General features: G+C 50.8%; 2 protein-coding genes across 2 annotated transcripts; both read right to left on the bottom strand.

Annotated features, from left to right (window-relative positions):
- Positions 1–148: 148 nt before the first annotated feature.
- CSUI_008408 (pan domain-containing protein) lies at positions 149–10,618 on the bottom strand (the record flags this gene model as incomplete). Its single annotated transcript, XM_068068541.1, has 13 exons — positions 10,612–10,618; positions 10,087–10,307; positions 9,827–9,898; positions 8,697–9,150; positions 7,605–7,841; positions 7,067–7,212; positions 6,463–6,512; positions 5,370–5,503; positions 5,144–5,191; positions 4,934–5,099; positions 3,128–4,108; positions 876–1,084; positions 149–367 (listed from the first exon to the last, which is right to left on the bottom strand). Exons 2-13 carry the CDS (start codon positions 10,164–10,166, stop codon positions 149–151), a joined length of 2,796 nt encoding a protein of 931 aa, XP_067919482.1. The 5' UTR covers positions 10,167–10,307; positions 10,612–10,618.
- Positions 10,619–11,451: 833 nt separating this feature from the next.
- CSUI_008409 (pan domain-containing protein) lies at positions 11,452–13,963 on the bottom strand (the record flags this gene model as incomplete). The annotated part of the gene is made up of 4 exons (XM_068068542.1): positions 11,452–11,996; positions 13,023–13,113; positions 13,264–13,700; positions 13,945–13,963. Coding segments are annotated over 4 exons (1,092 nt in total), but the record flags the coding sequence as incomplete, so codon positions are not given.
- Between the last annotated feature and the right edge of the window lie 515 nt (positions 13,964–14,478).

Consider the following 14,478-nt stretch of genomic DNA (forward strand, 5'->3'; position numbering starts at 1 on the left):
CGAAGTCGCGGTTGCTAGGGACAAATTCAGTCCGTATGACTGTATCATGTGTGTCCCTAGCAACCGCGACTTCGTTACCAACGGCACGATGCTGAGGTTGTACGCAGAACTCCTGGCACTCCCGAGGGCCCGTAATAAAACCTTTTTTTCATGGGTTGCAAGCAGATTTCGTATAACGAAAAAGAGAATACCTGCTATTATATGGACGCGAACGCCGAGAGGGTAGAGGCGGACGGTTGGAGCTATGGACATGTTGACTACTGTTACGAAGATTAAGTCTTTGTTTTCTGTAGGAGCCGGTGAGTGGCTGGCTTTCTTGTCGACGACCTCCGTCTCCGGGGGTGTCCCAGTGTTGTTGGAACCGAACCTAGGAAGGTAAAGCAAAGCTAGATTCATATAGGGAGTGTACAGGCAACTCTTGTGTGTAGCTAAGGTGTCCGTAGATCCAGACACATACACTTCAGGTCCTCTCTTTACTCCTATGTACTCTTCGCCACAATCTATGACATATAGATATATGTACATATGCACATGCCTATATGAACTCGCGCAGATATAGAGAGAGACGCTGTCTTCTTGCTATCTGTAGGTTACCTCTCCAGGAGTACATAAGGCTTCGATAAGAGGGACTTTTTGAGAGAATGAGGCCGTCGAGAGAAGAAACAACTCAGGAGCTCATCACCCCACGATAGAACGTAGGAATGCCAAAGAGATACACAGGTGCCCTAACCTCTATATAAGCCGAGACCTTCATACAGACGACTCCTTCAAGGCAAAAAGCACTATCTCTGCAATGCACGTCTACTGTAGGGACAACGGGGTAGGTATATATCTCTATCTATATCTCTGTATAGTAAGGGTTCTCATCCCCTGACCTTTGGAACAGAAGAAGCCCTCTTTGCAGGTGTTCGTTTCGGCATTCTTGAAGTAGCCTTCGCAATACTTTCCAGGTGGACAAGGCTTGGGATGTGAAGAGCCAGCGGGGCATATATGCCCTTCAGGACAGAAGCCCGAGTCTCCGCATAGTGTGGGGAACCATAGGGGGTCTGTTGCGTCGAGTTCATTTGCATCGAAGCCGCCGCACCTGTAGGGAAAGAGAGACACATACCACTACATACACATCTCGATACTATAGGGAAGATCGAGACACAGCAAGACATACAAAATGGCAAGATAGACAAGAGAGATAGCGGAAAGCTAGACAGGTTGGAGATAGAGAAAGTAAAGAGATAGAGGTATACTTGAGAGATAGAAATAGATCAAAGACCGCTAGATAGAGAGATGCATGGATAGGTAGAGGGACATATGAATGGATAGACTCTTTCAAGATTACATACGCAGCGGTAACACTTGCCCTCTCATCATTATATACAGGTGTACACCCATGAGTATCGGAAGGGCCGGAAAGATAGGAAAGAAGAATAAGAAGGAGAGAGCCTGTGCAAGAAGTGAGAAAAGGCTCTTGAAGTACGTGCGATAAGAAGCAAAGCCGTAGACTGAGAAACTCTTTAGCGACAAACCGGCTCTTTGGAAGAGGGTAGGAAGGATGGACCAAGAGAGAAGGGAAGGCTTTCTGCTGTTGTGAATGAAGTCGTGATAAGCTGTGAGACAGCGAAGGAGAGAAACAATACGAAGCTCAAGGAGACGAAGGAGTAGGGTTACGGTCAGAGGAAGTGCGGTCAGTCAGATAGAGATACCAACAAAGACAGGAGTGCATATGAAGATAGACACGTATACAAGAAGGAGGATATTGAGGGGTTATGGAACTCTCGAAGACACTAAGATGCTGTACCCTTTACAGACAGACATAGTAGCTAGATGCATACACCTTCATACATACACCAGAGCCATGAAGTTCTATGTATATTGTCCGATCATAGGTGTCTCTTCTCATACCGAGGGATAAACTGGAGGGTCGGCTTAGAGAAGAGTTGGACACCTTCACAGCCAGGTGTCTCCAAACACGTCGTCCCTGCTTCTTCGAGTGTAGCGAATGTCTCCTCAACTCTTCCGCACTTCACTGTAGCCGTACCGGGAAGTGCAAACGTGTGTCGACAAGCTGCAAGAAGGCACGTAGACATACATATACAATATCTATACTAGGACTTGGAGATAGAGTCATGCTTGCACACATGTATGGAGAGAATCAAATAGCACATACGCAAGCAGGTAGACAAATAGACTGAAGACAGGCAGTTAGATAGATAGATAGATAGACAGATGGATGGATTGAGGTCAGATATAGATAGGCTAAAGATAGACAGATAGTGACAGATATAGTATGAGTTGAACATTTGGTTAGAGAGCTGCCAGTGTGATATGCTTGGACGTGCGACCGCACCCCATTCTCCACCGTGGCTTCATAGGGGTCTTATATAAAGTACGGAGGTGCGAAGGGCCGTTGTCATACACCTAGAAGCAAGCAATAAGTCACACCTAAAGCTCTTCAGCTACTTAACACTAAGAGGCACCTTCATGTCTCTGCAAAGAAATGAGAATCCCCAGGAAGAATACTTGAAAAGAACCGTCTCTCCTGCCATGAAACGGTAGAGCCACGAGCGTGCTAGGAAGTGCGACCACGCCCATTTTGGATAAGAAAGAACGTATGGAGGAAGAGAAGAAGAAGAAGAAGTGTTTAGCAGATGCTCTAGAAGGTCTTGTTTCTTCCCGCGCACATCATGTTGGACTAGATATGCGAGACGACAGCGTCTTTTTTTTGTTTCAGTCAAGAGTGTGGAGAAACGCTCTATACGATATGATATCTGCTGTCCGTTGTGTGCTGTATACACTCTATATACCCACCCGTCCTCTATCCATTTTTAGTCTGTGAATTTGTAGTTAATCTTGTTGTGTATTTTCCATCTATTTCTTCATCTATCTATCTTTGGTCTATCTACCCGCGTTTAGCCAATGCCGATGTCTCTCTACTTACATATAGCTTCAGGTGTTTCTTGCAGAGTGAGAGGAAGAGAATAGTTAGACACAGGTTTCTTTCCTGTACTTTCTTCTTTTCGCTTAGCTACTCCGACCCCTCTCCCCACACCCTTCCTGTCTCGTCTCCTCTGATCATGCAAACTGACCATCACTACAAAGAACTTCGCTGCATACAAAAGAAACTCTCTCTCACCCTTTCCCCTTTCCCTCCTCCCCCCCCCGACATCTGGTGTATATACATCCGAACCGAATCCGCTCCTTTGCTCTCTTTTTCTCCCGATTGACCGACCTTTTGATGTTGTAAGAGATCCACCAAATTCGCAGAATTGCTTTGGTCCAGCGACGTAGTCAGCTGTAGGAGCTTGAACTCTTTTGCTTAGAGCGTCCGTTGACTTTAGCAGACATGTCTTGTCTTGCTTATTATAGATGAAGACCGCACATGTCAGATGAAGAGCGCATCTGGATTGGCATGCTTGGGGTGTCTCTACATCCTCATAATGAGTGAGTAGAGTCCCAGAGGGAAAGTCAACGTTTTCAAGATAGCAATCTGTAGAACAAGACTTAGGCCCAGAGAGACATCCTCCCTCCTCTGCTGTACATGCACTTGTCGTGAAGACATCTGCAACTAGTTCGCAGACATGTGTAGCGGGGAGCCATGTGAAGTACTGACATAGATCATTCTCTCTGCATAAGCTCATACATGCTTCCCCGCTTTCGATTTTCTTATATCGTAAGGTAGAGATCGAGTCAACTGTCCGAAGATCTTCTACTGTACATGTCATATCGATAGGTGCAGAGAAAGAAGAAGAAGAACGATCGGGGGATGAAGACCCTGTCTGAGCTAAAGGAAAGAATTTCTTGAAGAAGCGATTTCTCAGGGAGGTCTCTTGTCTCTTCTTTCTTTGGAGATTTCGAAGACGTTGTGGGTGATCAAGATCTCGAGTAGAGGAAGAAGTAAATGGAAACCGACTTCTAGCAGGAGTCGCCGTGAAAGAGGTAATGTCCGTGAGAGTATTTGTATAGCCTTTCTTATGATAAGCCCCTCCGCTACAATAGTACCCCTCGGCACACTCTCCTGTGGGCTCGCCTAGGCCAACTCGATCGCAGAACTTCCCTGCTGGGCAAGGATGACAAGCGTCCAAGCTCTTTCCTCCTGTCTTTGGATTATAAAACCCTAGAAAGAGTGAGAAGGAAAGAAAGGAAAAAAGAGTGGGAAAGAGAGAGAAAGAGAAAGAAGGAAAGAAAAGAGACGAAGACATTAACACAGGAAAGTGTTCTTCACGCCTTTTTCACAAGACGAGTAGTTCAAGAAATCACTAATAAGAATTGTGCATTGCCTGGAGGGTGCTTCTCCCCTCTTCAGCTCTCTGAAGAATGAAAGAGAAGAGGAACAGAAGTCTAACGTGAGATGTACGTGAACTGCTCTCGCCTTTCTTGCCAAGAAAATGTGCTTCTGAAGGTTCTCTCTTGTACCTATGGTAGGGTGATTAGAGTAAACAAACCTGCGCTAAGGCTCCGTAGAAGTACCTCCGTCTCATTCATTGTTAGAGTAGGTACGGATACACAGGTATACATATGGATAGATACGTTCATGTGTATACAGACGTAGGTTCGTAGGGTGGTTAGATATACGAGGAACTCATGTAATAAGTAATCTCTCTCGTACATGAAGATAGAAAGGGGGTGAGACTGCTGTAGAGGTCTGTACTGTCTTTTCCAAACACTCTCTCTTCTTCTGGCATAGAAACAGATACACATCGATACAGCTAGGCATAGTACAAGATAAAAGGCTACCGCGAATGCAGCAAGAAGTGTATGTGTATGAGAATGTTTCTTTCTCGCTTTCTTTCTTTCCCGCTATGATGAATAGCCGATAAGTATGAAGAGGCCGGCATTGTCTCTCCTTTTCTTGCCTGTCCTTTCCCCTCCTCTCTTCACTTATGTGTCTCCTTGTTGCTCCGCATGCATGCATGGCGTGTATGAGCCTTAGGCAACTAACCAGGAGGACAAGGGTACTGGACTTTCGCGATCGTTCCTGCGGGGCAGAAGTGTCCCTTCGGACAGACATTTTTGTCCACCGCTCCTTCAGTAGATCCCGCAGGGCATGCATACCCCGCCGGGCATTCTTTACATGAAGATGAGGCCTGCGCATCCTGGTAGGTACCCTGGTCGAAAGGAAAGAAAAGAAGACAACTCACAAGACACTCACGTACAGAAAGAGAGGGAGATTCGAAGAGGAGAAGACAAACCAGCAGTTCTACAATAGAAGATAAGCAAGACGAAGATGACAGGCGCTGAGGGGAACTTAGAAGTCCTCATTGCGAAGGGGTAGGACTCAAGCCTTCTAAGGGTTCAGTAGGGACTTCTTTTGTGAATGCTTGAATCTTGTTACAACTCTAACGAAAGGAGACGGTCTAGTGTATCCCTCCTCCTACAGTATGGAAAGAAGGAAGTACTCCATTCGCTTGCGCACGACTGTCTCTTACCCCAGGACACTTCTTAGGTTCGCCAGATCCTCGAGGGCAGTAATGACCTTCTGGGCAGGCGGTGCCTTGGGGGTCCCTACTCTCTATAGCAACAGAGAGAAAGAGAGACTCGTATGTGAGAGAAGAGACAAAACACTTCGTAAGGAGAGACAAAGGACAGACATGTAAAAGAGAAAGATGACGAAAGAGAAGAGAGAGTCACGTATCGAACCAGAAAAACGTCCATGGACAACACGTGATGCATGCTGAGTTCACAAAGCGTTGAGACCAGGATGATATGGAGACAGGAGAAGTGCAAGCAAAAGATGAGAGACGTTTGGAGAAATGAGCTGCCTGCTATAGATGTGAGTCCATGTTAGCACACGGTAGAGAGGTAGACACACACCGGGAGAAAAAATGAAACCAGCAGCTGCACGGACTTCGCGTGGACTAAGCGTAGTGGTAACCGATAGTAGGAGATTTATGCGAGATCGTTTTCCCTCTGTTTTATGCCAGGAAAGTCAATCCTCTTTCTCCTGGAATCTCGACCCCTTTTCCCGAGGTAGAATCGCAAGATTACATAAAACATGACGGCGATCCAGAAAGTTCCCCTATCAGCCGAGTCAGCTTGGATCCAGTGTCAACCCTTGTGTGTTTAGCAGGCTTCCCTCTTTTGCATTCATTAAAGTTCAGGCGATCTTGGTGGAGGTTGAGGAGCATACTCACTTTCCGGACAGACGTAGCCTTCCACACAAAGGCCTGTTGGAGTGTCGAGGCCTGTCCCGTTGCAAAACCTGGTGTTTGTTCGGATACACAGAGGTGTATATACATCACACGGGGAAGGCGAAGAGCTTCTGTGGAAAAAGAGCGCTGTCGTCTCATACGAGAAGAGAAATGTAGTGGTTGTACTACAACAAGAAACTCATGCAGGGATGAGGGAAGATGTCTCACAGCTCACCGGTCAATCACCGAGCCGAGTATAGTGAACGAATGAACGATCGAATGTAGTGACGCTGTCCTAATGCTACTCCGACTATCATCCTTACTGCTTTGCCTCAGTCACCTCGATCTGTCGCGTGTGGCTCTACTAAAGCAATGTGCGTATCACTCGTCCTGTCCGCTACACAAACAGGAGGGACTTTGTATCACAATTCAGGATATACACTTTCGCTTAGTTCTGTGAAGCCATAGTGACAATGACCGGGAGGGTGTGCGAGGTAAGAATGCGTGTACGAAGAAGGGGTGTGAGTTTCAGTTGCGGAAACTCTGAAGTCTAAACTGTCTTCTCTGAAGGCATTCTTCTAATGAACCACAGCAGGGTAATGCCACCTATTTGAAAATGGTCGAAGCAGTATCAAGGGTACTCACCTTCTCTCATTCCTGGGAACTGTCTGACACATGCCAAGAGAAGGATCCTATCATCTTAGTGTTACTGCTAGTTGTACTCGAAGGTCCGTCGTGACCGGGGGGGTGTTAGCTGAGGTGGTTGACAATGGTCCGCTACTCTACCGTCACTGGTCAGATAACTGTGAGGTTTTGAGTTTCGTGTTGACTGCCTTGAGATTTTACCCTTTTGCAATCCGAAAACAAGATAATGCCGCCTCCTTCGGGGGCCCAATCATATGGGAAAGAATGTAGCTACAGGAAAGTGAACCGTAAAAACTTACGATCCAGCCGGACAGGGAAGACAGTCATCCTCTGCTGCAGCTCCTAGTGTTGGGCCGTATGTCTTCTCAGGACAAGGCTCAGGTGACGCGATCCCTTCGGTGCAGTAGTGACCGGTAGGACATATGTATCCACCTTCTTCATTAGTCTGATTTGGCAAAAGCTCACAACTGCAGAACGCCAGAAAGTCAGTTCCTTTTATCTGCTTCAATTCGGATCGACCCGCTGACCTTCGCAAGAAAGTTTATGTGGTCGTGAGTGGGGGATGACTACTAGCCATCGGAGCGTTGTTTCGGCGTCAGAAGGCGTCGTGGATGAGGCTGTTTGAAAGCTTTGAGAACGATTTGTAGTTTCGGGGCAAGCGGAAAGAGGAAAGAAGGAATCCTGGGGTTGCATTTGCACCCCGTTTTCCTAAGAGGGGGCAGTGGTGCAAGAGCGTAGCTGCCTGACAGCAGCAGGGATGCGTGAGGTTATCATACTTCAGTGCGTGGGACACCGTTATTCACTACAAAGAAAGGAAGACTTGAGTCGCAGTCATACCTCAGGAGCCGGATACTTGCTCGAGCCCGCACAGTAATAACCAGCTCTGCAAGCCCCGCTAGGTCGGGCTAGACCTTTGTCAAAGCAGTACTTCCCCGCTTCACATGGGGTGCATTCTGTTTCACTGGTTAGTCCCTCTCTGGCTCCGTACGTTCCTCGTGGGCACGGCAGTTTTTTAGGGGCACCTGCGGGGCAGTAATATCCCTGAGGACAGGGGCCCTTAGCAGCACCGAGGCCCTGAGGAGAAGACCGCAACCAAGTCAAAACACAGCCCGAAGAGGACAATTCTTGGTAGGGCTAGATCATTGTCCTCTGAGAAAACTGTAGATCCAGTTCAGCGTCATTCTAGGCCGGCACTCGAGCACCCATCAAAGGACGTTTTCTCTACAGAAGTGCAACCTGGCTAGAACTAAGGTTATCTAACACCCTATACACTCAGAGGCTCCACCTCGGAGCACCTCCGGGCGAGTTTCTAGAACGGCATCGCCCGGTAGACACAAGGACATAGTGTCAGGTTTCTCGTGCACAGACGAGGATTCCCGCTACTAGTAAAGTACTGCATGCAACCTACGAATGAGTGGCGAGCTGCGCTGTCGTCTGTAGTAACCTCATTCCGAGGAGTGAAAGGGTGCTGAATGAATGGAGGCGGATGTGCCCCCCCCGGAGCGTGCTAGCGGGAATAGAGACCATCAGGGCTATGAGATCCAGCAAGCCGAAAACGAGTCATTCGTGGCTTTTGTTCCTGATGTTTAGGATTTGCACAGGAGAGTCTCCCGCGGCAACAAGCAGGCTCTGCGGCTGGCAACTCAATAGCAGTCAAGTCTTTTCGAGGTGATGTGCGACCATGTACGGAACTACACATATTTCCTCACAACTCACATCCCCGCAGACCTTGGAGCGGCAGTACACGCAGCGCCCCTACATGAGAGATGAGTGCCTCCGGCGCGGCTTCTATTTCAGAATCCTCAGTCACGGGAGATTTTCTCTAAAGTGATTTTCTCTTAGTCATCTGCCCTGAAGCCAGCGAGATAGATTCGGTGTGTGCTCGTAATCTGCGCCGCACGAGCATTGAGTAAAAGGGTTGCACCGTACCATCGCATCACATAATTTCCCGGCAGGGCAATCCGTGCACTCGCCTTGACCTTGGGCGGACGTCGTTCCGGCTGGACACTGGAATTCTGCAGAGCTACCCTCGGGAGCATACCATCCTGCACGTGCTTGGTGCTGCGTTGCAGTCTCAGCTCCTCCGATGCAATAATGACCCGCTTGGCATTTCTTCATGCCGTCCTTCTCCGTGCAGTAATATCCGCCAGGACACGGGACACAGCTTGTCTCGGAGGTTGCTCCACGGAAAGGAATATACTTGCCGTCGGGGCACCGCCTTGGCTTGACAGTTCCTTCGGGGCAGTATGCGTTCTCGGGGCACTCCGCACCTACCAGGAGGGACAGGACCAGGAGATAGTTAATTCCAAGAAAACAAAAGGGCCCGGATGGGTATCCAAGCAGTACGGCCTTGGGGGAGCCGAGTGTCTGAACATCGCAGCATCTTTATGGCTGTCAACCATTCATAACGCTGTACCACCAGGCAAAGTGCCATTTCTGCTGGCACCCCAAACAAGCAAAATGTTTCTGGGAAAAAAAGTTCTCTTATGAAAGCTTGCACGGCGGAGACCGCGGAGAACTCCCCAGACCAGGAGCCTGCCTCTACGGTCCGATCGGGCCTCTACCGCATGACACTCGCTCTACGGAAGGAGAGAACAGGATTTACGTCACAGGAATACTATGTCGGGATGAGATACAGGAGCGGGTCACGTGTTGACAGCGGCTATAAAGCCCCAGGAGCTCACATTCCTGTACAAGTGATGTTAGTCTCCTGCTGTCGCGCCAAACTTCTTCCTACCTCGTGGAGCTGCGCTCGCGGCACCTCCCTCACAAAAGAAACCCGCAGCACATTTCTTAGGTTCCTCACGCCCTGAATCCGTGGGACAGTAGTGACCAGGAGGGCACTTTTTGCAGTCCGCGATTGTCTTAGCAGGAGTAGCGACGCTGTGAGGCACATGCGTGAGGATGAAGAGAGCACAAGTACAGGAAGGCGGCACAGTCTTGAGTAAGGCTCGAGCTTTTTTAGAGTTGGCTTTCAGGCACAAAAGTGACAACGCTGAGTCCGGTAAGGCGTGGCAGGTGTCTCGCATCAACCAAGAGGACCCGTTTTCCACACATACCTGCTGAAAGGCAGCCCACCGGAGGGAGGCCCCGGCGGTGCTGGAGCAACAGGAGGGACTGGAGCAGTCGTGCTGCACATCAGATAAATGAAAGAAGACAGTCAACCGATGAAGACAATGTGGGAAGGTCGCTTGCGGGCTCGCGTCGGCGCCCAGCTCTCGGAGAGGCAATCAACAACCCCCTTGTTTGTTGGTACGCCACAGGCCTGTCACCTTCTGAAGGACAGACTCCTTCTGTGATGCATGGTCGGTTTGCGTACCTGGTGTGAGTTCCCGGCGGACACGGGAGAGGGATGTATCCGCCAGATGGACAATAATGATTAGCTGGGCACGGCGTCATGGCCTCGCTTGCCTCTCCGCAAGTGTATCCCGCTGGACAAAGCCAGCAATCGGCCGCCGAACGGCCTCCTGGTTCCGATCGATAAGTCCTGAGTGGAAATTCACAAAGTCGCTGTCACCGAAAAAACAGTGCCAGGCCAGTCTGAAGACAGGCCAAGCCGGGCTCCCGGCCCCCGAAGGCGGCATGTCCCAGTACTTTGGTGAGGCACATTATCTTGCCTTGCTATCCTTCAGAGTCGTGCCGCCACTGGACGTGTGGATGCCGTGCTCTCCCAACAACACCACACACTGCGTCTTGGACTTCTCGGCAGAGTTAGACCGTGTGTATGTCACAAGAGCAGGCACCACAACGCGATGTCACCCGTCTGCTATCCGGGCGCAGCACGAGGCGGCATCAGGACAATAAAAAACCTCCGTTTCGTACTCGAGATTTAGGAAAGACCGACCGAGCATGGGGGACTCGCCGTACAAAATGCCGTACTGGTATCTGATGCCATTCAGTCGGGTAAAAAAAGAGTAGCTGGCACGACGGTGGAGACCTCTTTCTAAACATTGCTGAACTTTCCCTGCGAGCGCTGTTCTGCCGTAGAGAAGAGCGCGTTACGTACGATTCCACATTCTTAGCTTGCGCGCACTGATGGGCATAAAGTTGCAGTTCGTTTCTTACCCGGCTTCACATGGTACTTGTTTGTTACTGGTCGAACCCTCGGGACAGTAGTGACCCTAACGCGCAAAGCAAACACCGTTAGTATATCGCAACGGGCTTAGTGACTCTCTCTGGTAAAACAGGCCATCTGACACCGAAGGCAGGATTGGAGAACGGCACAGTTATCCTTCAATACGGCACTGCGCAGTTGCCAGTGACACTTCTTGAGTGTGGTTGTTCCGTTGCAGAAGCATCCGGAGTCTTTAGGGCAGGAAACGTTTGCTTGTTATCCACACGATTGGTGGTTTGCGCTTTTTCTGCTGGCTTCTTCGCCGAATGCCACTCCCATCTCTGGTCTCAGATCAGTGCTACGTAAGCTGTCACTACTGATAACAAAGTAATAGGTCACTGTCGCGTATCCTAGCGCTAGGCGTAGTCCCCTGGAACATTATTGCGAAAGCCTGCGGGGCTGCAATGATACTTGTGTCCCAAATTCTCCAGCCACATGAGTTCTCTGGGAAAAAAGCGCTGGGTCTCAGTGTACTTGAAGCCGGACTGAAGCCACGAGCTTCCGACGGGGAAATGCGGGGGAATCAGACTGGGTCGCAGGTCACTGCGAAGTTTTGCTGGAACTGCAGACTCATATGAGCAAGAGTGGGCAAACAGGACTCAATAAAAAGACAGATACCTCTGCACATTCGCCGTTGCCCTGTCTCGAGCTGCAGCCACCAGCACTGCAGTAATACCCCTCTTGCACTGGCAGGCAAGCCCCCGAGTCCCCTTGTTCCTCAAGCTCGTTGTAGCTTCCCGGCGGACAGGGAATGGGTTCTATGGAAGACTGGTTGCAGTAGTGACCCGCCGGGCAAGGTTTCGGCGTTCGGGGAATCGGCCCCCCCCCTGCCGCTGCTAGGACTGCGCGTCCACCGGGGCGCGGCTGCCCTACGCCCTGCAGGGCTGCCGCGTAGAGTTTTTTGAAAGCGGCCGACACGGACGAGTTCGTCCCGGCGGGAAACTCTGCAGCCGCACCTTCAGCCGCTAGACGCCGCAGCTGCTTCAGGCCCTCCGGAGACAACTGAGGGCCTCTTGATCTCAACTGGTTGCGAAGAAAAGCCTTCACCAACGTACCACGAAAGGCCTGTGCTGCTCGAGCGTAACCCGGACGCGGCACCCACGCTGGCAGAATGCCTGAGGAAGTGCCACACAGTTGAGGGGATTCCACATGTGGATGTAGACGAAAACAGAAGGGGGACCAGGGGCGCGCAGCCCCGCTCAAAGAGTAAGCACCATATGTGGGTGTCCCGGACACCCCCAGAAGACTACCTGCAACACCGCTGTTTGCGGCGAGGACAGTGCCTCAGTCTTAGGAGTACAGGACTGTTGCAGCTCTGGTCAGCGAAGGATAGAGAGATGTACCTTCTAAGGGAGTAGCAGCTATGGGAAGCATGGGGGCACGTCTTACATTGAGGGCAGAGGAATGCGACAAAGTGAGTACTTCTGACCCCGGACACAAACATGCGACGCGGGTGTAGTTCGACCTTCCCAGGAAGGAAGTGGACGGCACAACTGCACAAGCATTCCCCCCCAACCCGCCAGACGTGGCTCGGTACATAGTTCTCAGGTCTCCGCCTTTCCCGTAATAAACCCGACTGCACCGCCCCGTGGGAGAAGAATGAGGTGCTGCGAAAGGAAGCGACTAACATTCAAAGACGCTCCGGCGAAGGCCAGAGGCAAGCCCGGCCTCAGATACGTCCGCAGGGATCTTTCGGAAATCCTCCAGGTATTTCTTCGTTTTTGGCTTTCCTCTGTTTGGCAAGGCGGCGCGGTGTCTAGCACGCTGGAAGACCCGGGTGTGTATGCAGCAATCAATTTTTTCAGTACACGGGGTGTGAACGTCGTCCAAAGAGTTGATCAGCAGGCGTGAATGAAAAATGCAAGGGGAGCTACCTAAAAGCTACTAGGGAAGCTTTCCATCAGAAAAACCCGGTCCGCCGGCTAGATGATGGATGATGAGCGAACCCGTGTGCTACACACGCTATGCTGACGGAAAGAGGTGCATAAGCAAACGCTGAGACGCAAAACTGGTTTAACCACTCCCGGCAGGCAGATATTTGCTCACTCCGAGGGAGGTATACCAGATGACACCACTGGGGAAGTGCGAGAACGGGTCATAAATCTGAAGCGATCGCGTGTGAGTACACAAAGCAAACCTACCAGTGCCTTCTTCTTCGCAGTACTGTCCAGGAGGGCACCGCAGACCATACAGCGCGGCCTCTGCGGTGGCTTCAAACGGGCAGTAAAACCCCTGCAAAAGCGCAGCCGCCCAACCGAATGACTGGTACGTCTGCGCAGCTTCAGTCTGAGCATTGCTTTTGGCTACTGTTACCGTACAAAAGGCAGGGTAGGCCACTTAGCAGGAGCCAAAGAAAAAAGAAGTGCTCTGTAGATAACTAACAGCGCAAGTCGTGGTTCGGACTGCGCTGCAGCTGCCTCGATCTGCAAGAATAGTTCGCCTTTCGTGGATCCGAAGCCGTGTTCTACTGTGCCGCCGTTCCTCTTCCTCTCCTCTTTTACAGGCTTTCAGATCGTCCAGCGCAAGTCTGTTGACAGCCACTGGTGGGAGCAACCCTCGCGCCGAACGCAGAGGGGTTTCTTTCTCGTCCGGAAAAAAGGCTCGAATATGCGCCCCCCAGTGTCCAGTTAAACGCCCAGATTTCTGCAGTCCAACGATTTTAGCAGTTGTCCAGGTCTCACACACCTTCGGACAGTTTTTGCAGGAGTCGTTTCCTGGTCCGGAATAGTAGCCTATCCCGCATGGCGCGGGGACACCCTTCGTGCATTTGTACCCCGCCTTGCATGGGGCGCAGCCGCCCTGGTCGGCTGATGGGTCTCCTGGACACCAAAAGGGACACAGAGAATGAGCGGAAAGTATTACCCCATGTATCAACGCTACCCAAGAACCTCTCCAGGAGTCCAACAGAACGCGCAGGAAATACAAGTTGTGGAGAAGGAGAGGGGCCCGTCAGAAGCCGTTATTGCTACCAATCGCACACAAACGAGGTTTGCTCAGCCGTCTCGGGAGTAGGAATCTGCACTCCACGATTTACACAACAAGAGGGCATCTAGCAGTCCTCACCTCGTTCTGGTGGAGCCGTCCCTGCAAACCACCACAGCAGTACGCGGACAGGGGGCACAAGAATGTTGGTCACTGGGCTACTCGCTGACCGAGAGTAAGATTCTCGGTTTTCGTCTGCTGGACTCGAGTCAAAGTTCGCGGACGCAGCGCTTGTCGGTGGACGGGCAGCGACGCACGGACCAAAAAACACGGACCACCGTCAAAGTGCACAAGCCTCCTGTGGCCAGTAACGACCCGCCAGGCATTTGTTAGATTTGGAGAAGCTGTCTTTCCTCCATCTCTGCCAGGGGGTGATGTGGAGAGTGACGCTGTGGACAGGAGCCTACATCTCGGTTTAGAAGTATGGAACGCATTCAGGCAGTCTGCCTCGCAGCACGCCGTATTAGATCCATGGAATACGCTTCTCAGGTCGGGCGCGAATGTTAGTTTGAGTGGCAAAAGAGGGAAGCACCACTTACCCGCGGGACAGGACGATGGCTCGGCACTTCCTTGGGGACAGTGCTGGTCAGCACCGCACGGGACACAGTGCAGAGC

Source organism: Cystoisospora suis, assembly GCF_002600585.1.
Source record: "Cystoisospora suis strain Wien I chromosome Unknown contig_4710, whole genome shotgun sequence".
NCBI lineage: Eukaryota > Apicomplexa > Conoidasida > Eucoccidiorida > Sarcocystidae > Cystoisospora > Cystoisospora suis.